The 22,814-nt window shown below is 47.8% G+C and overlaps 1 protein-coding gene across 1 annotated transcript in view; it reads left to right on the top strand.

Annotated features, from left to right (window-relative positions):
- The first annotated feature begins 8,873 nt into the window (after positions 1-8,873).
- The window catches only part of FLVCR2 (FLVCR choline and putative heme transporter 2), a 40,958-nt gene continuing 27,017 nt past the window's right edge, over positions 8,874-22,814 (top strand). Inside the window, exons 1-2 of the mRNA XM_067295681.1 lie at positions 8,874-9,125; positions 9,349-9,915. Coding sequence (XP_067151782.1) covers positions 8,874-9,125; positions 9,349-9,915 — 819 coding nt within the window. The remainder of the gene's footprint in view (positions 9,126-9,348; positions 9,916-22,814) is intronic.

Here is a 22,814-nt window from a genome sequence, read left to right on the forward strand (position 1 = left end):
GTTCAGAGTTAGGAGTAACTTTGGATGCCTAACGTAATAAGAAATCAAACTGAAAACCTCTTTTCTGGCCCTTGCTTTTGTATTTTTCTCTCTTGGTTGTTATTTATCGGGGCTATGTCGCGGTCCGCGGGAGTGACGGGAATGAATCATACGCATTCACAGAATGCAGGTTCAATTCCATCTTTATTCAGCAATTTGCCTATTTTATAAGTACAAGTATTCGGCGCTCTGGCCCTTGATTTGTGGTTCATACAGATTATGTCACAGGTAGCCAATCATTGCACCGATCACGCACACAGCGGTCATGCCTTGTACCTTGCTGCTTGTTTAGCAAAGCTGTCTAGCCCTTAACCTTGGTTCCCACTGGCTTCTGCTAGTTTATCTGTACTTTCTCAGGATGTATCATTCCCAGCTGCACCAGTGTCCTTGGTAAACTACTTCAAAGCACATAGCAGCAGCTACAGTCTGAGGCCTAAGGCTTCAGCAAATTTAGCTACTTATGCTAAGCAAGTTGTGCTAAGCAACTAATCCTAAACAGTGTAGTTCCATACTCTATATTTCATATAGATTATTGTTCTGAAGTACCGCAAGGGCCCCAACACTTCCCCCTCTTCTTTCAAATAATAGATCAACCATTTTCTGTACCCGAGCTAGGATACATTGTAGTATACAAGGCCCACAAATCAATAGGAACATACCCACGATACCTATGGTAATCAGTTGTTTTAATCCTGCTGCCAACCAGGGCCCGATCCCCAGCCCCCGAAGCCACCCGTCAATCCCAAGGCCATTCTCCTGCTTCAGCTTATATAGCCCATTCTGAATGTTTCGTATACGCGCGTGGATTGATTGTGAATGGTCGGTAAGATTGAGACAACACATCCCCTCAAACTCGTCACACCCATGTCCATGAGCTAAGAGCAAGAAATCTATAGCGGCCCTATTTTGTAACACAGCGTGGTTTATGCTCAGTGCATCCTGAGACATCTCATCTAGTACTCGTGATGTAATAGTTAACTCATTTTTGGTCCAACAAGCCAATTGCTCTGCCAATTTCATCGCCTTAAGCCCAGCGGCTCCCAGCAGTAGCGTAGCAGTCGCCAGCTGCCGGAAGCCTGACCAAAATACGGGATCGCCAATGTCCTTGCACTCTAGCTCATGCACACTCCTTCTGCCCCGCCCGCGCTTCATCAAGACCAAGTTCTGCAGTTGGGTGAGATTGGGGTGGAACAGACTCAATCTCCCCAGGTAGCACAGGCCTCCACGCAGGATGCGTGGCACACCGTTCCAGGCCCTATCCCCGCATATCAGAAATATACCAGGCGGCAGTGCTTTCGCTGTTATGTGGCTTGTTGCGTTGCAGTTCGTATACACCTGGCCATGCACGTCACCGCTGCTTAAGGCGGAATTCAAGGTTACCCATTTTGATGACCGCTCTTCCACCAACCCCCCCAACACTCTTTTGTTCGTGCCCAGTCATTGCAGCACGCTCACAATCACAATCCCGTTCGTTCCGGGTGAGGCTGGTGCTTTGTTTTCGTCCTCTGTCAAGAGCTTCCAGTTCCTGCCGCTGGTCTTCAAGCGCAGGTAGTAGCTGACTCACGGGCTGTTTCCAGTGGGCAGTCGTCCGCAGGTCCAACGTTACTCTTCTTCAACCACGGTCGAACCCACTTCGCGGGTATCCACTCCGTACCAGTACCTGCAATGACACAAGCATACCCTCGGCCCCAAGTGAGTAATTCCACAGGCCCCTGCCATGAATGTGTTTGTGGTACCCATCGGGACACGAGCGTCTTAATAGGTCTCGTAGTCTGTGCATGGCGTGCCCCCGGGCTGACCAACTCCCCTTGGTCTATTTCAATGAGGTTGCGCCAATTTAACACATAACAGCTTTTTGCTACGATGTCATGGACGGGGAGAGATACCTCCCCCTCCTTTTTCAAAATAGCAAAAAGGCGTTTTAAATCCTGATGACGGCGCTCCACTATGGCCTGGCCAGTGGAATTATAGGGGACCCCCGTGGAATGTGTAATGTCCCAAGCTCTCATAAACTCAGCGCACGCGGCGCTCGTATAGGCAGGTCCATTGTCGGTTTTTATCTGAGCTGGCTTCCCCAGCGCGGCAAAGGCTTGCAGCCAATGCAGGCGGCAGGCAGTAAAGCGTGTGGAGGTTGCGGCAGTGGCCCAGGTCATTTTACTGAATGTATCGACTGATACATGGACAAAGTGCAGTCGCCCAAAGGCAGGGACTTCTGTGACATTGGTCTGCCATAACTGGCGAGGTTCTAACCCGCGTGGGTTTGTCCCTGTATCCTGCAGCGGGGGAATGTGTGCACAATCAGGGCACGCGGCCATTATGGCCCTGCTTTCTGCCCGGGATAAGTTGAACTCCTTTTGCAAAGATCTAGCTGACTGGTGAAAAAACGCATGAGATCGTTGTGCCAGCTGTAACCTAGTTTTTTCTTCACCGGCGGCTGAGACTTGGGCATCTATGCGCTGGTTGCCCTCCGCCAATATTCCCAGCAGTCCCGAATGACTACGGACGTGTGTGCACCAGAATGGCTAAACGCGAGAATTTAAATGGCCGCTTGCTTGTATCAACAACGCCTGAATCTTGGGGTTAGCGGTCTGCCCAATAAGAGCAGAGTGTAGTCGTTGTAACACACCCGCCACATATAGTGAATCAACTATAAGATTAAGAGGTTCTTCTGCAAAGTCCTTCAACGCAAGTACAGCTGCCATGAGTTCTAAAATCTGCACGGAGTGCTCGGAGGCACCTTGCATGATCTTTCGAGCCCATTCTCCTCGTACATTCACGTATTCGTATCCGTACTTCTTTGTTTTGCCGCTAGCGTCCGTAAAGACGGACTTCGCGTTGTGGATGGGGCCATCTGCCATTACCTTCCTTTCTTCAAGCATCAATTGCGTGTGCAGTAGTGGGTGCTTTGGATAATGATTGTCGAGGGGAACCCCACACGTCGCCAGGGCGAATGAAATGCTCTGTTGGGTCCATTCGGATACGAGATCCAAAGAAACCAGGGGCAGAATGATGCGTGAGGGCTCCTTCCCTGATATGATGCGGACGCGCTGTCTTGTTTTTAGTAACAGTTCTCCCACAGCATCTTTCCTGGGCATAATCACTGTGCGTGGCTGGACTGGCGAAAACACCCACTCCAGGATCGTGAGCTGATTTGTCTCGTTTGTTTGACCACTTATGCCAACCACTTCCTGTTGTTTATTGTAGCACACTATGTCAATGGGTTTCATGGGGTCATAGCGATAGGCTTGTACATTTCCAAGCTTCCTCTCTATGTTAGCCATGACTTCCTGCACTGGAGGAGACAACGTTCTTGCTTCTCTGGGGTTCTTGCTATTCTTAAGTAAATTCACCAGCGGTTGAATTTCCTCATTGGTAATGCCGCAGTAAGTACGGATCCACTGAATGTCCCCAAGAAGTTTCTGTACATCGTTCACTGTTGCGATCTTCCGCGTGATCGAGGTTTTCATTGGGTAGACTCGGGTCTCGGTTATGACCATACCAAGATAGTTCCACGGTGCGTGTTGCTGGATCTTCTCAGGGGCGATGGTAAGACCCCAGGCCTGGAGTTGTTGACTCAATTCCCGTTGACTCTCTTCTAGCAGCGGGGTTTCTGTTGCGACTAATATGTCGTCCATGTAGTGGTATACTATAGCCTCGGGATGTCTCTGCCTCCAGGGTTCTAAGGCTCGGTCTACATACCATTGACATATCGTGGGGGAGTTTTTCATACCTTGGGGTAGAACGACCCACTGATAGCGTCTCGAAGGACCAGATCGATTTATCGTTGGCACTGAGAATGCAAAGCGTTTGGAGTCCTCCAGATGTAAGGGGATACTAAAGAAACAGTCTTTCAGATCAATTACTAGCAGACTCCATTCCCGCGGGAGCATGGTAGGTGATGGCAGTCCTGGTTGTAACGCTCCCATATCTTCCATTGTTGCGTTCACAGCTCGCAGATCGTGTAGCAGTCTCCATTTTCCTGACCTTTTCTGTATGGTAAAGATAGGTGTGTTCCATGGGCTGGTTGAAGGTTGAATATGTCCCAATTGTAGCTGTTCTTCTACCAATTTGTTAAGTTCCCTTAGCTTCTCCTTTTGCAGCGGCCACTGCTCGACCCACACTGGTTCGTCAGTCTTCCATGTAATTTTCAGCGTGGGCGGAGAAGTGTCAGCAGCGGCCATTACTAAAAAGGGCACGAGAGAACTAGGCCCCACTGAGACAGAAGGTCCCGGCCTAAGATCCAGAGAGGGGTATTCATTACGTATGGTGTTACCACGCCCAAATGACCTTCTTCGTCGCAGATCTTCACGGGTCTCGCACTTCTCCAGGTGGGGGCTGAACCACCAATCCCCTGTACTGCAGTGGTGCTATCCACTAGCGCCCAAGCGGCAGGCCAGGAGTCGCGAGGTACTATGGTGACGTCGGAACCGGTATCCATCATCATCTCGGCTTTTAGGTGATTCATTCCGTCTGGAGAGGTAATGATGACCTTTCGAATGGGTCTAGTCGAGGACACAGCAGTCGAGAACAAGGCCAGGGGCGTCCCCGTAGAGCCGAAACCTCCTCTTCTATCATCTCCGCTGGCCAGGGGGACCGCAGACTTGAAAGGGATCAATTGGGCAATTTTGCTTTTTGCTGGTATTGTAACTGGGGGACAGAAGACCTTCAGCATGATTTTTATAGGTCCACGGTAGTCGGCGTCGATGCATCCAGGGAGAACAAAAATTCCCTGTCTAAAGGCAGATGATCGTCCTATCAGTAAGGCTGACAGCCCCCCCCCCAAGGGGCCACAAACGTCTGAATTTACCAAGTGGACCTGCTCAGTGGCAATGCTTACTGATTCTGCCAGGGCCAGATCGATTCCGGCGCTCCCTCTTGTGGCTGCATGGTGTTCGAAGAGGCAACCATGGGATATTTCTTCGCCGCGTCCCAGGCGCAGCTGTTCCAGTTTCCCGACAACGGGGTGCCGCTTTTCTTGCATTTTGAACGGCACTCACTTGTCCGATGCCCAAACTTGTCACAACGCTGGCAGATACGGTTGTCTTTAGCCAGTCGTCTGAGGGGGCAATGTTTCTTCCAGTGCCCAGGTTGTCCGCAGATGTAGCAGTTCTCTGTTTTGCGGCCGCCCCCTCCTTGTGTAGGGCCCTGTTTCATAGCTACAGCTAATGCAGTAGCATGGATCTTCGCTTTTTGTTTTTCTAGCTCCATGGGTGCTCGGGAGCAAATTTCCACCATTTGGAGCAAAGTTGCTCCTGGAGGCAAGGTGGCGAGCAGTTTTGTGCAGGTTGGATTGGCGTTCTGCGTAGCGATCTCCTTAACCATGATTGTTTTCATATCCTGTGGCACGTTCGGGGCCGCATCAACAGCTTCCTTAAGTTTGTCCACGAACTGCAGGAACGGTTGGTCTTCCGCCTGCCTTATTGACAGGTAAGGCGGATTAGCTTTCCCTATTTGGGGCAGTGCAGCGAATGCCTCTAAGGCAGCGTTTTTTGACTGCATCAGGACTCGGGGATGCAGTGCCGCCTGTCGAGCGGGGTCTCTAAAAGCTCCGTTGCCCATCAGCATGTCCAAAGATGTCATACGTAACGGGTCATCTGCCGGTAAGTCCAAATTAGATAATTGGCATTGACCAAGCAGTTCCTGCCACTTATTCAGAAACACCAGCAAAGAGGTGGGCCCCAAAATCAGTTCGGCAAGGGCACGGATGTCGCTCGGCACCAGGTTTTGATATTTTACCAGGGCTCTCAGCTGCGCTTGCACTTGATGGTTATTTATCCCGTACTGCATTACCAGCTGTTGCAGCTTTGTTACCACTTGCCAATCCAGAGGCTCCCACCTCGTCTGTCCCTGACCCGTGGTCACGACCGGGGCTACTATAGGGAAAAACTGCATGTCCCCAACCAGTTCAGCATTCTGAATGATCCCGCGCCACCTTTTTGCCATGTCAAAGTCAGGGTCCCTAGGTGGCAGGGCTTTCTCCGGTGCTCTCGGTAAACAGTCCAAAATCATTCGATACTCTTTCTGTGTTAAAGGGGTTTTTTTCCAGGCTTGCAGATGTTGCTCCGCCTCCTCAAGGGACCACGTCCCTTTGAGTACGTTGGTAATCACCCAGTCTCTGGGGGCGATCTCTTGGTTCTCCTGGGATCCGCCGGCAGGATCCCCGGAGAACCGTTCCTCAACCGCCTTCAGGCCGTCCACAATAGCCTGATGCGCCTTCTTATACGCCTCCCTCACATGCGCCTTTTTCGACCCCCTATCCAACCTCCTCATTTCCTCCAGCAATTCCTCCATTTTCTTTGAATATTCAGTCAGATCAACGCTTTTCTCCTCAGGTAAAGGCACAGTGGCCGGATCCACTTCCATAGGGGGAGCGGACGGCTGCGGGGGGGCGGCAAAGGCATCAGCAACGTCCCCTTTCTTGTACGGTGGCAAGTCCTCATATCCTGTGCCAGTCCCCCAAGCCTCCCGCTCTAGCTTAGAGAGAGGTGCCGCACACGGCAGGGAGGGCTCATCTGTCACCGAGGGCCCCCCCGCGGATGGTGTATCAAAGACAGGCACCGCGCACTCCGCTCCGGGCACCGCGCACTCCGCTCCTTCCGCGCACTCACTCCCCGGCGAAAGTGCCGCTGCAGAGGGCTCCACTTGCAGCGCCCTCCGTATGGCAGCAGTCGCCTGTGCCTCCCCGTGCAGCTGTTCGATCATGAGCCGCACGTCTCGATATATTTTGGCCAGACGCCTGGCCTCTTTTTCTCCGTTCTGGATGGATTCCCACAGTTCCTTCCCGACCTTCTTCCAGGTTACCGCGCTAAAGACCTGGCTGGACTCCCGTAACAAACCGCGCCGCCTTCCCCACAACAGCAAGTCCACCAGCGCCTGGCGCTCCACCTGGCGCTCTGTTTGTGCTGCCACTTGTAACAATTTTTCTAACGTGGCCTTTTCTACCGCTGATACAGCGTTTCCCATACCGCCCGCCGCCTCACAAGGGCGCCTGACTCACCGGTCAGAAGAGTTGCGTAGCTACGACTTTTCTTTTCCCGTCTTCTTTCAGACGGCCAGGCTCGTTTTCCCCGGGCACGAGCCTCCCGGGCGGTATCCACTCCCGTTACTCGAACTCTTAGCAAAGCCAGCTTCTCCTCTGCAGTATCACGTCGGGGTCGCCAGATGTCGCGGTCCGTGGGAGTGACGGGAATGAATCATACGCATTCACAGAATGCAGGTTCAATTCCATCTTTATTCAGCAATTTGCCTATTTTATAAGTACAAGTATTCGGCGCTCTGGCCCTTGATTTGTGGTTCATACAGATTATGTCACAGGTAGCCAATCATTGCACCGATCACGCACACAGCGGTCATGCCTTGTACCTTGCTGCTTGTTTAGCAAAGCTGTCTAGCCCTTAACCTTGGTTCCCACTGGCTTCTGCTAGTTTATCTGTACTTTCTCAGGATGTATCATTCCCAGCTGCACCAGTGTCCTTGGTAAACTACTTCAAAGCACATAGCAGCAGCTACAGTCTGAGGCCTAAGGCTTCAGCAAATTTAGCTACTTATGCTAAGCAAGTTGTGCTAAGCAACTAATCCTAAACAGTGTAGTTCCATACTCTATATTTCATATAGATTATTGTTCTGAAGTACCGCAAGGGCCCCAACAGGGCTATGTTATCATTATGTTGTATCATCATAACGAGTTCCACAGGTGAGGTCTGACGTTCACTGCAAAGCTTTGGGCAGGTGATCAGAAGGACAACAGAAAAGGCTGCAGCTCAGCCCTGAGGTGCTTTCAGCAGACTACATTGGGAAGGGTGCAGGTTTTGCTTTTTTCCAGCTGTGCTACTTGGCCACTCCACTGGGAGAACTCCACAGCATGGAAGAAGGAGACTAAATTAAGTGGAAAACCCCCCAAGAAGGTAACAAGAATTGAGTTCTGTGAGGATACGCAGCAAGAACCACTTAAGGTGACATTTGCTCTCCCTGGAATAATTTGTCCTAAACTTTTTTGCTTGCATGGGAAATAAGAATGTAAAAGCACCAAAGCTGCCTCTCTGATTCTAGTCCTGGCAATAGTCAGGTGGATAACTTGCAGGCCGGTGTTAGTAACTTTTGATAAAGTGTTTCACAAAGTAAATACAAGCCAAAGAAATGTCACTTTTTGGTTTTGTGGCCTGCCTAAGTCTTTGTTTCAGAAACATGATGTCCTAAAGATAGGTCATCACACCCACTTTTTCAAGTGAACTTTGAGCTGCTTGTTAAGTGCTGGAAGAGAATTGAACACTAGCATGCAACCAAGTCCATGTTTTAAAGCTTGTGATGAACAATGTCCATACCGTTCAGATAACACAATGTTAATTAAATGAACTATGGATCATAAGTGATCCCTAAACTGTAATCTATCAGAGAGTGACAGGTTGCTACAGTAATTGGAAAAGATGAGCTGACTCATTAACTGCAAGGTCTCTGTGAGGATGAAAAAAAATATCACTTTTGGCTGTTTTGCTTCGATCATTGAAATGCTTTAATTTTCACTTCACTGTATGTTTTCACTTTGTAGTGTGCCAAATCATGTAAAAACACTGAAAGTCAACTCAAATGAAGAATAAAAATGGCACATTCTCCGAGTGCCCTTGCTAGCATTTTTGACTTGGTTAGGCATTGCAAACACATGTACGAAGTTTTCTTCCAAAACAAAAATCTGGCTCAGTCCAAAGCCTATCCATCACTTCAGTTTATCTACTGACTGTTTAAATCTTTCTTGCGCTAGGCCTTGGAAAACACACTGATATCCACCACCCTCCCCTGTGCGCTTGAACTCTGCATCTCCCCATTACCAGCACTCGTTTATGGGCGCTGGTGTGGACCTGCCAGGCGCCTGCTTTGGCCGAGGGCTTGTCCTCACAGCCAGGTGTACCTGGCACGTGGGACTGCCTAGCTCGCGCTTCGAGGCCTTAGTTTCACAGAAGGGGATAGCTTTCGGGTCGGGCTTTTCGCTCTGGTCAGAGGTGCTGAGGGTTCAGGAGCATCTCCCCGTGCTGGGGCTGCCGTCGGAGCCGCTCTGGCAGAACGGCACCACAGGCACCACGGCGGCGGCGGCGGTTGCGGCCGTTACGGCCCAACGGCCCCGCCCCCTCCCCAGCGCCCTCGGGGCGCCCTGGCGCCCCGCGGCCGCGACGCCCTTCCCGCCCCCGCGGCGGGGCGGGGCGGAGGGCGGCGGGGGCCGGGCCGCGCCGGGCCGGGCCGCGCCGGGCGGCGGCGCCTCCCCGCGCCGCGGCAGCCAGTCAGCTCGGCGGGGGCGACTGTGCAGGGTTTCCCGGCCAGGTGCTCGGCCGAGGCGGCGGGGGCTGCCGGCGGCGCGGCGCGGAGCCGAGGGGGGCGGCTCGCGTTGCCGGCATGGTGCAGCAGGAGGGCCCCGGGGAGCGGGGGGCGGCGGGGGCCGAGGCCGCCGAGGTGCGGCTGTCCCGGCGGCGCTGGGCCGTGGTGCTGCTCTTCAGCAGCTACTCGCTGTGCAACGCCTTCCAGTGGATCCAGTACGGCAGCATCAATAACGTCTTCGTGCGCTTCTACGGCGTGAGCACCTTTGCCATCGACTGGCTCTCCATGAGCTACATGCTCACCTACATCCCCCTGCTCTTCCCCGTTGCCTGGCTGCTGGACAAGTGGGGCCTGCGCCCCATCGCCCTGGCCGGCTCGGCCCTCAACGGCCTGGGCGCCTGGGTGAAGCTGGGCAGCTTGAAGCCGCACCTCTTCCCCATCACCGTCCTGGGGCAGGTCATCTGCTCCCTGGCACAGGTCTTCATCCTGGGCATGCCCTCGCATATCGCCTCTGTCTGGTTTGGCTCCCATGAGGTCTCCACCGCCTGCTCCATTGCCGTCTTTGGGAACCAGGTAATGGGCTGAGGCCGCCCGGCTCGGGTGGCCAGGGCTGTCACCTGCCTGGTTGGAGGAGGCCAGGGGCTGCTAAGGAGGCAAGAGCCACCAGCTCTGCCGAGGGGGCAGAGGGCAGGAGCGGGGATAAGAAGCGTCTGTGCAAAATCCCCCTTGGGAAATGCAGCTAGGACCTGAAGGAGGAGGGATGTGGTCTGGGTTTGGCTGTGAGGTGACTGGGGCAGGCAAGGTGAGCAGGACCTAAGTCTACAAACTTGGAAGCAGGATGGGTTTGGGTATGGTCCTGACTTTAGGCAGGGTTTGGACTTCATATCTCCTCCAGCACCTTCCTAGTCGCATGTCTGTGAGTTGCTGGCCCAAGGGTATGACTAGCACAAATGGATGGACCAGAGGGGAAGGGGTGGTGCTGAGAAACACGCTGGAGGCCGAGTGTCTTGCAAACATCAGACCTGCAGTCGCATCTGGGTTTGACAGCGTGATATTCTCCTCCTGACAACTGGATGGGACAAAAGAGAATAATGTGCGTACTGAAAAGAATACTTGTGTCTGAGCCCTGGGGAAAAAGGACTTTAGTACTTTTCTACCTCTTAAAAATAAGATACTGAGTTCCCACAAGCAGTTGCTTTGAAAAGAAGCAAATCTTCCATCAAGCAAGGACAAGGTGAACTCCCTGGGCATTCATGTCAAGGCAGAGCAGGGAGGCCAGTCACCCATGTTTGTTCAAGCTGTAATGTTCTTTTCTTGTAGCCAGGTAGCACTTAGAGGAGATTTTTTTTTCACAGCTTTTGAAAGGATCAGGTAAATTGCTTCTTGACCCTTGTACTGATGATCCCTGTTGCATGAAGCAGATAGAGTAATACTGGTGCAGTGTGGTGTAAAGTAGATAGACTAAGAGTGATGCAGTGTGGTGCAGGGAAGTGAGTGTGGCTCTGTGATCTTGACACTAAAGGCAGAGGGAAGGAGACCTTGGCACTAGCTGCTGGGCTGGACCTGTGCCTCTTACTGCTTGCAAGACCCCATGTACTCCGCTAAACAAACCTCTGTGTGCTGCCCTGGACCATCAGCCTGTGGGTGCCGTTCATATTTGAATGGCTTGCAATTCAGACAGTTTCTAAAAAACTGTTATTGCTTGCAGATAACTTACCGTGCAGATGATTCGAGGTCCTCTTTTCCCCTCACTCTGGGCTCATGTACTTATTTAGATATTGCTGGAGCAAGAAGAAGTGAATGCTCGGAGATGGTATTTGAGGACCTGAAGTTTGTGGAACAGTGTTAGGGAGTAAGGCAGACTCTGTTGTTAATCTTTTAGAAAGAGAAAACATACTTATCTTTCTCTGAGTGAATCTGTACTTTTCACTCTTATTACCCAGGCTAGTGAGCTGTTTTTTATGTGTTTTAAATGAATCTTTAGATCAGGAGGCATTTAACTTGGCATGAGCACCCTGCTGATTTAGGAGTAAATAAGTAACTGAGCATTTTGCTGGCAAAATTTTTTTTTTAATTTATTCAGGTGGAGTTACTCAACAGTGTGCATAAGAAATCCAAACACTGAGGTTTTTAGCCTGTGCTGCATGTGTATGTGCCGTCCTCATCGTCCTGAAAGGAATGTGTTAGACTAATGGTTGTGAAAGGCAAACTTTGGCTAAACTTTTTGTTCACCACACTGCCCTGGGGATTGAAGTGACATGGCAATAAGACCTCAGTTCAGTATATAGCCTTTGTTTTGTAAATCCGGACTTTGTTTCTGGAGGATCAGAGAAGTCAGAAATGGCAAAGACTGAAGGCAGGACCTACTCCATAGGAAAGGACCTATTCATTTCTTTCCCTTAATCAATAGTCTTGAGGTGCACAATTAAAGTTCATTGTATGCATGAAAAATAGCTACTTTGTTTAGCAGTGATGTTGGGTAGGGGGAAGAAACAGAGGTTTTCTTTTTTCCTGACTCTGTGTTTAGAAGACTGTATTTTAGCAAGTGATAGCAAAGGGCATAATATAGTGGTTTTGTAATTGCAGTATGCTGTTATGGCAAATTATTCCCTACGTTCATTCCTCTACAACAGTTTGATTTTTCCTTTCCTAGCCATGTCGCTTAGTTACAGTCTGAATTACAGCCCCTCCAGGTGGAAAATTCTATCATAGATATTACAGATTGCCAAGCACTAATGTCCTTTTCTGGCAGGAAATACAACCTGTTACGTGCAAGAGCAGAGCAGGGTCATTGCTTGTCTGTTTGACATATCTGCCTTCTTTAGGCTCCTATGCACTCTGTAGCCATAAACAGTGCTGCCCTGAGGGAGTCTTGCCCACTTTACTGAGTGATAGTAACCTTCAGGTTCAAAGTTAGCCCTGAAGAGTAAATCATTGAATCAGTCAGACTGGGTGAGGTGTTAAATATCTTAAAAATCCCAATAGAGAATATCAGATTCTCCTCGCTTTGTTCTGATCATGCTGTGTTAGCTGTGGTATCTGAAGTGGGAAGAGGGGTTAGACTGATCACTCTTGAATAGATGCTGGAGAGTTTCTAGAAGTGAAGAGTTTGGACACCTGCAGAGGAGGCTGTCACATTCCCTTGCTTATCCACTGTTGGTTTTCATTCCATTTTATGTTTCCTTGTTTTAACAGGAAAATGCATAGATTGTTTCATTCCTTTTCCATGTCCCTGCAAGTGCAGGTATGGATAGGGTATAGAATGAGGTTTACTTGCAAGTGGATACTTTAACATTAAAATTTTAATGTTATTAAAATATTACTAGCATTTCATTGACTTGAAATACCAGGAAACACCTATACAGTAACATTTCCAGAGGTTGAAGTTCTAGGGTAAGGAAATAGAAGAGTGTTTTGCAGAGTTGGTTGATGTCCATCCTAACAGATGTGTTTGAATTTCTGGGGAATTTGGCTGACATACTTCAGAAATGGTGCCATTGGTGGTAGAACATCTGTTAAGATATCAATGGTGTTGCTTGTGGAGGAATTGTGGAGGAATTTAGTGCTGGAGACTTACGTTAAGCGCTGTGCCCAAGGTGGGTTGGACAGAGCAGTTTGCATCAGGGTTGTGCTACTTCTGTTTCAGTGCGTTGATTTATCAGTGGGTGCAATGTTTGGGGTGGTGGTTCTAACTTAGCAGGTTGCGGCAAATGGGCTGTTCTATTCTATTTTGATATTTCTATATCAAAAGGGAAGACTGCCCCCTCTTTTTTTCCTGGTAACATGTAGCAACAGAGGCCTGCAGTGGAAAGAAACATTGCCCTGAGATCTGAGTGTTGTCAAGAATATGGGCTTGCTGGGGCTAGGGCAGCAGGCTTTGCCCCTTTCTTTAAAATACATGTCTTTGAGGGTGAACAAACATATGGTACTATAACATGGCGGAACTAATACGGTGGGGATATTTTGTTAATGGATTAAATTCATGAGGCTTTTTGAAATTTATAAGCTTCAGCCAGGTATCAAAATTCTTTGGCTCTCTGCTTCAGCTCCTGTGGCACATGCTGGACCATTGTGCTCGAGCCAGGCTTGTTCAGGCCTGTCTGTTCTGAGAGCACCTCTTGTTGCTGCACCTCCCTGTTGTCACCTGATAAGCAAGTTGCATCAGCAGCACACAGAGAGGTGTATAAGTGTTGCGCTGGGGCAATGGAAGAGCATTTGTGTTTCTGTGACTTTGTATTACTTTGCCACCTGTGTGGTGCTAGTTTCTTGATTGAAATAGACCCTGTTTCTGGGCCTTGCCATTCTGACAAAAGGGAAACAAGCAGCTGATGGTCTTGGAGTAAAGATGCAGCAGTAGGAGCGTGGGAATATCTTTCTGCTGTGATTTTGACTCTTGTTTTTTAGCAGTTGAAGGTGTTGATGTGGACTGGGAGGAAAGAATACTTCAGCTTCATGTTCATCTCTGTGGGGAGAATGATGAGACAGCTTGCTGAGTTTCAGGTAGTGCCTGTCCTCATTCTGATGCAGCTGGGCTGCTTCTGCCTGTGACTGAAGTAATTCAGGACTTCCATAGCAGAAGCAGCCTGAGGCAGAACTTCTAGGTGCTATCTGGAGACTGCTGGGAGTGCTAGTCTAGCAGTGATTAGCTGATGGCTTTTGAAGTGGAGAAACAGGATGATAAGCCCTGACTGAAATTCAGGGAAATTCTTTCTCTCCTGATAGGTCCTTTCCTCTTGTTCTGAATTGGGAGAAGAAATCTGCAGGGGGTGTGGTGGTCATTTGTGAAAATCAGGTCTGCAACATCTGAATGTGTACAGTTGCTTCCACGCTGGTAAGTCTGCAGTACAGGTTGTGCTGTGCGTGTGCAGCTGTTTGATGCCTCACTACTGACTCTGTTCTGTACCTTTTGCCCTTCAGATAAGGCAGCATCTGAAAGTCTAAGTGTTGTGGAAATGGAACATGTCCTGTGGGATGCCTCTCTTCAAGCAGATTTCTAGATCTCTCGGGCTGTTTTGTCCCTGCTTAGGGTCTCTCCTTCTCTTCAGATGAGATCCAGTCCCTGTTAGAAATAAGGACAAGTGATGGTCTGCCTTGCTTCCCTACATAACCTGGACTTGTGTCTCCCAGGGTTTTAGCTGTTGGAATAGAGAAGATTTTACCAAGGAACCAAGAGGAGCTGGTAGTGGCAGTGATTTAAAGTGACATTCTCCAGCCCTGGCTTCCTTTCTCTCTCTGTAAAGAGGGCAGGGCGGATCAGAGTGCTTGAATCACAAGGAGTGCTCTGTGGCCAGCTCTCCGAGATCCTGGATGTTGGTCAATGCCGGAGGGCGTGCTGACCAAATAGCAACGTGGCTTTCCCAGGGATGCTTAAGTTTCTATAAATGGACTCTGGAACCTGAAATGAACTTTTTTTACCCATTTCATCTGATGCTTCCTTCCCAGTCACACACCAAAAGCAGCTTGCCCTTCTCCCTCACAAAAGCAGCTGGCTTTCAGGGCATGTGCTGAGGAAGTTGCATGGGAGTTGGATGAATGACTGCAATATTTTTGCTGGGAGGGGCTGCCATATGGGACCCTCAGCACTTGCCCTGTGGGATCCTCAGAGACTGGCAGTGTTTTGTTGCTGTATTAGGTCCTTGACCAAAGTATTATTTCCCCACTGAGGACTCCAGCAGCTGCTGAGGTAGCTGTTGGAACTGAACCCCCTCTTCTGCATTACTGTCTTTATCTCCTGTTGTCATTTTGCTGTCTTGCATTTTTTTCCCAGAAAACTGGGGGAAGGTGCATTCAGGGCTGAGAGGCCCTGGATGACTTGCATGGAGCAGCAGTCTTCATCATATGGCATTGCGTCGTATTAAACAGTACAAGGAGATGATGCCACAAAAGCAGAAGTGTGGTGAGGAAGGGAGTTTACTTAAGGAAAAGCTGTGATTGTGGAACTGCAGTTGAAAAAATGCATTATCTCCCACATCAGTGGAAGAGAAAAAAAGACCCCAAGCCCTAGCTTGTTTCTTTTCAAGGTCAGGATTACAATTTTTCCTCTCACAAATGAAAGGGAAGCTAAGAACAACTTAGGTCCTTTCTGCTTCCTAAACCACTGCAAGAAAGGTGACTAAGCTGTGGTTTGCAAACATGTTAGTATGTTCACTTTCTAACTATCTGATTTTCAACAGGCTTTTATGGATTTTAGTATTGCTATCAGTGGTGTGGAAGAAGCATATTCTGGACAGCAGTGCATATGGAAATACACTGGGTAGGACCTGGCAGCTTTTGCCTTGCACAGTTCTTCAGCTGGGTAGCATCAGTTCTGCTGTAGCCCCTTGTGCAGAAAAGTAGCTGGGACCTATGTTGATAGGAAGGAGTTGGGAAGTTGATGTGCAGTAGGAGTCACAGGGTGTGAGAAGGTGGTGCTACCTGCTCTGCACATTGTGGTATGTGTATGTTTCAAGCTTGATTCAAAGTTCCCCTCCCTCATGTGCATCATGTAGCAGAAAGAAGAGCCTTTCTGAACTCCTTAATAAGGACTAGCCTGTTACAGCAAGAGGTGCGTTATTCAGATCTAGTCAACTGCAACTTCCCCCTCCACCTATTTGTCAAATACGTGCCTTTTTGCCACTGCAAGTTACATTCTGCATCTTCGCACTGGTTTGTACTAGAGGATAGCTAATGTGGGCTACATGTCACCCTGGTCTATTTTTATCTGTTATTGAATGGCCCAGATGTTGCTGTTCTTGTCTTGTGCTTTTTGCCTGCAAGCTTTTCAGAGGGACAACCTGTTAATTTGATAAGTCGTGGTGATTATCTGAGATGGTGGTTACTGGAAAAGCAACATCTGCAGTGTGCAGGTTTGCTCTGTTGATGTTTTCACCGAGAACCTTCACTTCTGGGGGGATAATATTGTCAGGTAAGTTCACATCATTCTAGTGGGAGTCTGACAGGACTTGCTTTAAGGTCTTGGTATCTGAAGCTGCTTGCATTAGAATTGACTGTGATTAAAAAAAAAAAAATCTGAAAAACATTTCTACTCTTCTGTCTGGAGAGGGACATCTTGAAAATGTGAAGCCCTTCAGGCTTGGACATACCTGGCAAAAAATTATAATTCTTACAGGTAGTCAGTGTGAATGGCAGGACTAATTTTAAATGTTAAAATAATTAAAGTATCGATCATTTTTCTGCCAGGGTGTGGTAGTCTCTCTGGTTGCCTAGAGGGTACCTCATCTCCAGGTTCCTTGGTGATATTGACATGGGGAGTTGAAGGTATTGCTGTTCTTTGTAAGCAAATGGCTCAGGATTGGTACAGCCTCTTCCCAGCAGTTAAACGAATGTTTCCTGCTCCATTGCTTTCTGGGGCAGTGGAGGAGGCACTGTTAGAACCTGTTCAGTGGGAGGTAGAGAGGTGGTCTAGAGGAAAATGGGTTGATGTGGCTCTTAAAAGACTTCTGGTTGTGCAGGGTGTGGGTGGTGTAGTATGGTGTGTCAGGAGGTAAGTTCTTGGCATAAGTAAAGAGTTTGTTTTATTCACACTTTAGAACATTGAATTTGATAGAGTTTAACAAACGTTCCTGTGACGGTGTGCTCCTTTCCCCCTCACTGATGTGCTCTCTCCCCCTCAACCTGACCTCCCTGTAAACAGCACGTATGTAGGGGCTAGTTGAGCATGCGCCAACTAAGACCCATCTAGTATGCAAATATGACTATGAGTCAATCATCTCCCCCCCATAAATAGGGGGCAGCCCAGAGTGCATTGGGCTCTCCTGCACGGCAGCAGGCTGCACTGCAGAACCTCCTCTTGAGCAGGGACGCCTCTCAAGGTTACTCCTCGAGGTTGAGAGAGATTCCTTACCTGCGACAGATCCTCAGTAAGCGACTAATAGCATGCTGAACTTTTGTGAACTTCACGAAACTTTGCTGTGTTATATCTCTGACTAATTGCGCACATAATCCCTTAGACATAAACCGTTGACCAAGTCTGGGACTAGGACTGGATCCAGCTGCACCTGGGCTCCTCTCTGAAGGAGTTTAGAAAGCAAGGGGGTCCAGTCTGAACCTCATGCATCTGACCCTGTCCTTCATGCAGTAAATAACTGAGTGAACCTTGCCAATTGAACCTCGTTAAATCATTCTTATTCACGATTAAACTTTGTTAAGTAGCTGTCTTACTGCAATAAACGTAGTGCTACTTCCCTCTTATGAGTGAAGTGCATCCCTCCTTTCGTGACAGTTCCTCAGAGAGATCTACAGGGTGTGTTTAGACTCTCCTATTTCCTCTTCTCCAGGCTCATCTGGGATGATGGTGGTATGTTGTGTGTGAAAGGGGTTCCCAGATCAGAATGAGTTTTGGCTCTGTTAAAAATCACTCTTTTGGGAGTTGAAAGGTAGCGTGGCTGCAGTGGTGCGTTAATAAATAGGATGAGCTCTCTTTGTTGTCTGAGAGGTGCTGAAGCCCTTGATTTTTTCCAGAAGACATTTCTTTGGTAAGGTACAATGCATCAGAACATAGGAGCATCTGGACTAGGTCAGGACAAGTTTGTCAGACAGTCACTGGGCCAGTCAATGGTCAGTGACAAGTGCTAAGGGAAAGATGGTAAGAAGGGAGTGTATCCTCCTGTCTCTCAGAAGTCTTGGTTTGGGAACTTCTTGAGATTGTGTGGAGATCATAGTGTCTGAAAAGCCCCTTGTATTGGTTTTATCCACATGTAAAAATCATTCTTTTGATTGTTACAGTTTCTGCCAATTTGGCCTACAGATTTTCTTGCAGGCTTCCTGATTCTGCTATGTTGTAAGAGTTTTGACCTCATATGTAAAGTTGTTCCTCAGCCTTTTTTGGCCTGATTATGGTTTTAGTTTAGTGTGGTACATCTATGCTGTCTTCTCTTTTCCCTGCTTGAAAGAATAATATCCAGTTTTTGAGGGATGTTTTTTTTACTTCTAGCAGCCTCCTTATCTTTGCTTTTTAACTATGGTGTTTTTTCATGTTCTAAAATCTTCTGATAATACTCTCTACACTTATTCGGAGCTTCTGATGCAGAGTCTTTATGCAGTCTTAATGCCACTTGCATTAAGAACTTGCCCGGCTGGCAAGTGGAGAGCATGGAGGGTCCTGGGGCCCTCCGTTGTGTGTCTGTACGTCTGCCCTCCACACCCATATACACACAATTTCTTTGGCTTTTCTTTTTAAATTTCCTTTTAACAAGCTTCCTTCTTTTTAGGTGGTTCCTTCTTGAAAGCTAAATACATTGTAGTGATTTGGAGGTTTTTTTTTGCTGCTGCAAGGAAGCTGAATTTGAGTGCAGTGCCAAACCATTCTGTAATATTGATCATAGTCATACTGTGCTGCTCTAGGCCTAAATCAGGAATTGTGCCTCTTCTTATAGGTTATCTGCAGAAAAGAGTATTTATGGAATCTAAGTTTCTGCATCATGCCCATCATGATGTTTATTTAGCCTGCAGGGGCATTGTTGAAGCTTCTCATTGTTTTATTTTTCTGCCTTTGCAGCATCTCCCCACCTCGCTGCACTTTTTTTTTTTTTAAATACATTTCACCTGGCCTTTTTGGTTTGGTGGTCTACCTGTCAATATTCTTGCTTACTTATGGAATTTTTTGAGCTTCTGTATTCCTGTTGCTTACTCTTAGTCTTCTTTAAGTTAGAGACACTCTCCTCTGTCAATCAATGCATGTAAAATTTTTATGCTGATGTTGAACTGCTTATCTTCATTCAACAGACTCTTAGTATATAAACATCTAAACTTAAATCGGATGTTTCAGTTTTTCCATTTCAAGACTGCATATATGTTTATACCAGCATATTAGCCATTTGCTCTTGGTTTTGTTGTCTGTTCTTGTTTACACTTGAATCTTGAATCTGATGTCATTGTAGGGGCTGCTCTTTGACAAAATTCAGGTAGGAAATACATTCTTTCTATCCTTTGTTTAACTTCACCCCATAGAGAGTAGGTTGTCTGATCAGTGCACTCTGCCATAGATGTTGACTTCCCTGGTACTCTGTCTAAAAATTCCAAAGCATTCTTCAAATTAAGTGCAGCGCTGGTTCCTGAGGAGGAGAGATTTTTGGAGAGCAGGACGGTGTTGCGTTTCATGTGTGGGTGGATATGCTATCATGTTGTAGGATGAATTATGTGCTGAGTTTGGCAAACTAGAACCTGTTTATATAGGTCTTGGAGATCTTCCTGCCTGTACGAAGACTGGAAATGTTAATTTGTATGCCGGTGAAAAGGACTGCACTATGAACCCTGATGACTGATGTATGGAGGGTAGCACAGATTGTTGCAGAGCCAGTTTTCTTTTTACTTTGCCTTATTTTCCCAGCCCTGATGTGGGAGGTGTAGAGAAGGGAGAAAAGTTATTTTTCCATTGTCCGAGAAACCTTTAAACTTTCCAAATATCCAGCCACACTTTTCTGTTGGGATGATGGTGATCTGGTCACTGGCCTGCTGAGAATCAAGCTAAAAATCTCCTGAGGAGAGGTAACACATCTGCTGTGTAATGCTCATCATGTTGTTGAGAGCTTGTCTTAGCTGCTGAAAATGCTGTGGATAATCCAGGGTCTGTGAGTATTTCCCAGAAAATCTTTGTTTTTAGTCAGGTCAAGGGACTTCATCTTCCTAGGACTGCTAACATCAGTTGCCCTGAGATACAAAATGTGGCTCCTATTGCTGGGATTTTTTCCCCTCTTCCAGTCCTCCTCTTTCCCCTCTTCTGGTCCTTCTCAAAGGTTTAAGAAACCCCTAATGGATAAAAGGATTTCTTTTTCTGGGGAGCGGGGAGGGGAAACAGTGAGGACAGAACATCATTTTATGGTTAGAAAGAATGTATTGGTCTTCTGAAAAGGCAACAGGAGTGTTCAAGAGAGCTGAGTAAATCTGTGTCCCTTTAGATAGACAGTAACTATAGAACTTCCCAGAGAAGGCTTTCTGACCGACTTGCAAAATAGATTCTCAATACGCTTGCTACTAGGTACATTAGATATATCCTTTCTCAGACAGGGAAAACTAGAGAGAGACCTGAAAAGAGGTAGTCTTGACTGTGGTCCCAGGGAAACCTATGAGTCAGCAACTCATAGGAATAGCATGTGATTGCAGGGACTAAAATGTGTTTGTCTGGACTCATAAAACCACAGCAGAAAGCCCAGAAATGGCTAGTGCAGGAGTCTAGTCCTTGATCTTCCATGTGAGGGCTCTGAATACTCCATGAACCTCTGCTGAGATTACTTTCTTCAATCTGTACAAATAAAATTCAAGCCCTCCTGTTTACTTCCCTTCATTTGGGAGCATTCAATACTTATCTTAAGGCTGGATGAGATCTGGAGTTGGGTGCCCTGGCTAATATTTACTGAGATGCCCAGAGAATCCAATTCACTTAGTGAAGAGCGGAAGATATGGAGCCTCTGACATTCAGGCTGTGTGGGAGCTGCAAGCAAGTCTGGGGCAAGGTCTGGTAGTCTGGGTGCTGTGTGTTAGTATTGGCTCCCCAGCTGCAGGTAGGCTCCTCTTCATGTGTAAGTGCTGGCAGACCTTTCTGACCTGATGTGTTCCCAGATAAGTGGGAAAGTTATGAAACAAAAACAACCCCAAACTAGGTCTGTTTCTTGGAAACACAGAACAATCTGGGAGGCTTTCAGTGCAGCCAGCTGGACTTCTAGCAGTGTCATGAGACTAGTTTGTGGGTAAGATAACATCATAGGTAGTGGGCTGGGACTAAGCTGAGAAGTGTTTTTTACCCTAACATTATATACAGTCAGAGGCTACAGGCAGCAAATTCACCTTCTCCCTCCAGTGTTTTTCCAAGAATAAAACCGTGATAAGACAAAGGAGCAATTTCCAGGAAGGGATTTATAGACCTTGTTTGGGAAAGGGTGGGTGGGACCTGATTGCCCTTGATATGTAAGGCCTGGTTGGACTTTTCCCCTGAACAGGAAGGAGCGATGTTGAGAGGGTTTTCCTCAAAGCTTGGAGCCTTTGGGAATGCTAAGGAAATAGTGCTGAAGCCTAGTGTGGCCATGTCCTGGGCTGAGCAGGCAAACTGGAGCAACAAGGCCAACTTTTCCCACAAGCCAGCCAAAATAAACTTGCTACAGAGACAAATAGGCTTTTGCCCTGTAGGTGTGTTCTCTATGAGCATCTGGGTTTGCTGTAGTTGCCTTTTCTATGAAACTACAGGCTTGTTTCTGTTGTACAGAGAACTGGGAGGTGTTGTAAGTTAATGAAGATCAGAGCATAAAGCCTCTAAGCGAACTGATCATTGTGCTTGCTGGGAGAAAGGTGAGTCTTTCAGGTGAGCAGGCAGTGCAGATGAGGAGAGCAGACCTTACTTATTGTAATGAGGGTTTGGGGATAGGCCATATCAGAACAAAGCCAAGCTCTGGCAAGTCCAGTCCTGCATCTGAGACTATCTGTGCTCTGTGGACATTAGGAAGGCTTGAGAAACCTTGCTAGTGAACAGTTATGGGACGCTGTGGTCTCTGAAGTTTCCTCTTAACTTCCTTCAGTCCTTGACTTACTACTGGGGACAGCACAACTTGTGTCTGTCTTCATTTGTCTGTCACTTAATGTCTGAATGTTATTCTCATTCCTGTAAGTGCCCTGGACTGGCATGGCAGATCTGTAATCTCCTGGTGACTACTTCCACTGGGTTCCTGTGATGTCCCAGTGCTGAGAATAAGCTCAACACTGATGTATGTTGTTATCCCAGTGTCCCCACGGAGGGTACTGTCTGACACCAGAGGAGATGGCCAGAAATGCTTGAAGGTTACTCATTTGTAAGCTAAATAGGGTCTCTGAGTCTAGCAGATAGCTCTTTTTGAATCATAAGCATTCTCAAAAATCCACCAGCTGGAAGGAGAAAGAGGGAGCTTGTGGAGATTTTTCTGGGGCTAGATGGCATGAGCAGATTTTTGTCCCAGCCGCCAGATGTGGCACTTGAAACATTTGTTCTGTGATGTTGATCCTTGCAATGAGTGGGTCTTCTGAAATGAATTTGTCAATGTCCAAGAAATTTGAAGGTATGACAGTGAAAGCAAAAGGCATTTTTGTTAGAAGACAACCCAGGCAATGTGTCTGAGCTTGTGCCTGGGATACAGGGCTCCTGGGTGGTTGTATTCTGACATGCTTAGAAGTCGTTTATGGGCAGTGTAGTCCTTACTTTCCTTAGTCCTTGCTTTCTTTACCTGTAGAATAAGGCTGGTGACACTACTTAACCCTTTCTAGGGACTATGAAGACACGGAGCAGTGCAGAGTCCTTCTGCAGGGCAGCAGTTGACTAACAGTGCTGTCTTCCTGCTGTCCAGTGATCAGGGAAGGATGAAGCAGAATCCTCTCCAGTCCCCTGTCCTGAGACCACAGGTCATGGTGGTGCTGATGGATTACTATCCATCTCACATTTCCTATAAGGAAATTGCAAGTGCTATGGGCTCAGTTTGAACGTTTCCTCATTTCCATGTTTTGTATACTCTTAT

This window comes from Apteryx mantelli, chromosome 4, assembly GCF_036417845.1.
Source record: "Apteryx mantelli isolate bAptMan1 chromosome 4, bAptMan1.hap1, whole genome shotgun sequence".
NCBI classification, from domain to species: Eukaryota; Metazoa; Chordata; class Aves; order Apterygiformes; family Apterygidae; genus Apteryx; species Apteryx mantelli.